Source organism: Morone saxatilis, unplaced genomic scaffold (genome assembly GCF_004916995.1).
Source record: "Morone saxatilis isolate NCDOM2014 unplaced genomic scaffold, NCSU_SB_2.0 Contig19, whole genome shotgun sequence".
In the NCBI taxonomy this organism is placed as follows: domain Eukaryota; kingdom Metazoa; phylum Chordata; class Actinopteri; family Moronidae; genus Morone; species Morone saxatilis.
This window is the reverse complement of record NW_023339751.1, coordinates 15,486,183-15,488,021: the sequence shown is the minus strand read 5'-3', so window position 1 is coordinate 15,488,021 and position 1,839 is coordinate 15,486,183. Positions and strand designations below refer to the sequence as shown.

At 39.8% G+C, this 1,839-nt stretch overlaps 1 protein-coding gene across 1 annotated transcript; it reads left to right on the top strand.

The window, feature by feature from the left end:
* Nucleotides 1-486: 486 nt before the first annotated feature.
* Nucleotides 487-1,622, top strand: sf3b5 (splicing factor 3b, subunit 5). The gene is made up of 2 exons (XM_035664169.1): nucleotides 487-611; nucleotides 968-1,622. The coding sequence occupies exon 2, from the start codon at nucleotides 994-996 to the stop codon at nucleotides 1,252-1,254; it is 261 nt and encodes an 86-aa protein (XP_035520062.1). The 5' UTR covers nucleotides 487-611; nucleotides 968-993; the 3' UTR covers nucleotides 1,255-1,622.
* Nucleotides 1,623-1,839: the final 217 nt, after the last annotated feature.

Here is a 1,839-nt window from a genome sequence, read left to right as displayed (position 1 = left end):
GCAACACTATTTGACCAAATCATGGTGAAAAAGAAAAGTACACGAACCTCTCAACATGTGCTACAAAAACTCTAAACTTCAATGCTATTTAAAAAAAGCAGAAAACAGAGTTCTGCCAACATTTAGAGGTAGACACATCCTGTATAAAACATCTTCAAATAAGGTATTTTACTAACAGAAAACTGAATTACCAAGGATTTGAAACACTCTTCCTGACCAAAACAAAACGTTGTCTTTACTTGAGGGTGGAAATGAATATACCATACCAACATACCACAGCAAATTGAACAACTTGCTTCCTGTGTGTCAGAGCCATATACTATCAGTGGTCAGAACCTAAAGGGAAAACCACACAAAAAATACTAAATAAAACTGTACTGAGCTCCTTTTTAAATCACATTTACTTAATATTGATAATTAAACCTTGTACAATCTGTTTAAATACTGATTTATAGCCATGCCATAGAGTTCCAGCCGTTGTTCCTACCCGGCTCTTTTTACAGGGGGAACCCACCGGAAGTCGACGTTACCTCGCTCGGCGTCGAAGTGTGAAGCGACTTGTCCATTATTTACATCCACTGGCTTCCTTCTTCAACTCTACATTTCACACAGTAAGTATCTTCTGCATTTGAAAGCAGTGTGGTCAGTAAGAAACGGTCATTAAACTAAACGAGTGGCTCAAGTTACGGTTCGACATTAAATCGGCTAACATTAGCTAGCGTTGACCTCACGTTACTGTCGGCCTGAAAGCCATTACAGGCTCAGTTAACATGTCTTTGTAAAGGCGTTAGAAAGCAGCTCGACCTCTATATTCGCTGTTATATTTAGGTAGTAATTACAATCGCTTACATGGCTCAGAATTCCCTCTTTTTTTTTTTCTTATGTCATTGTATCATCTGCCTGTATCTGGTGGACTTGTGCATGAACTCATATGTGTGTTACATTCTCTTTCCTCCTCTGTCCACAGCCTCTGAGACTCTCTTCTGAGCAAGAATGACAGACAGATACAACATCCACAGTCAGCTGGAGCATCTTCAGTCTAAGTACATTGGCACAGGACATGCTGACACCAGCAAGTGGGAATGGCTCGTCAACCAGCACAGAGACTCTTACTGCTCCTACATGGGACATTTTGACCTGCTCAACTACTTCTCCGTCGCTGAGAACGAGAGCAAAGCCCGGGTCCGCTTCAATCTGATGGAGAAGATGCTTCAGCCGTGTGGACCGCCCGCAGACAAACCCGATGATGCCTAGATCACACTGGAGTGAGCTGAGGATGATTTCTTTTGGGGTTTTTTTTTCAGGATATTTTTGTAAGATTTCTTTTTTTTGTTGTTGGACATTCAGCTTGATTTTCTGTCAAACACATTAGATGTTACGCTTGTCCGAAATATCTGAAACTTCTGTACAGCTCTGCAGGGAAATTAGCTACGAAGGTGAAAGAAAGGAGAGTTGGATACTAATGTGTTCAAGATTCAAACATTCACCTGAGAAGATCATGGAAAATGTGACAACGTTGTGTACTAACATCTGTCAGATATTTGTATTAACTGATGGAGCTGTTTTCTTGATTGAAAGTTCTGTTTGGTTGAATTAAAATTGGTCTTTTTTATGTTTGGCTAGATTGCATTTGTATGTTTGTATATGTGATGGTTAATGTGCCAGATTAGTAAAAAGCACCTGTTTTATGGTTTAAAATGTAAACATTTCTCATCACAAAGTCACTGCCCACAATACACTCACCAGTCTGTAGAGTTCATCAGAGCCAGTAAGAAAAACAAATTAGGCAAATGCTTCAGTCTGAATGTGAGAGAGGAGAAAAAAGACGAGATGAGAGTT

Bases quoted from the DNA above. Each gene is read 5' to 3' on its own strand.
- sf3b5 (XM_035664169.1), top strand. From the start codon at position 994: ATGACAGACAGATACAACATCCACAGTCAGCTGGAGCATCTTCAGTCT.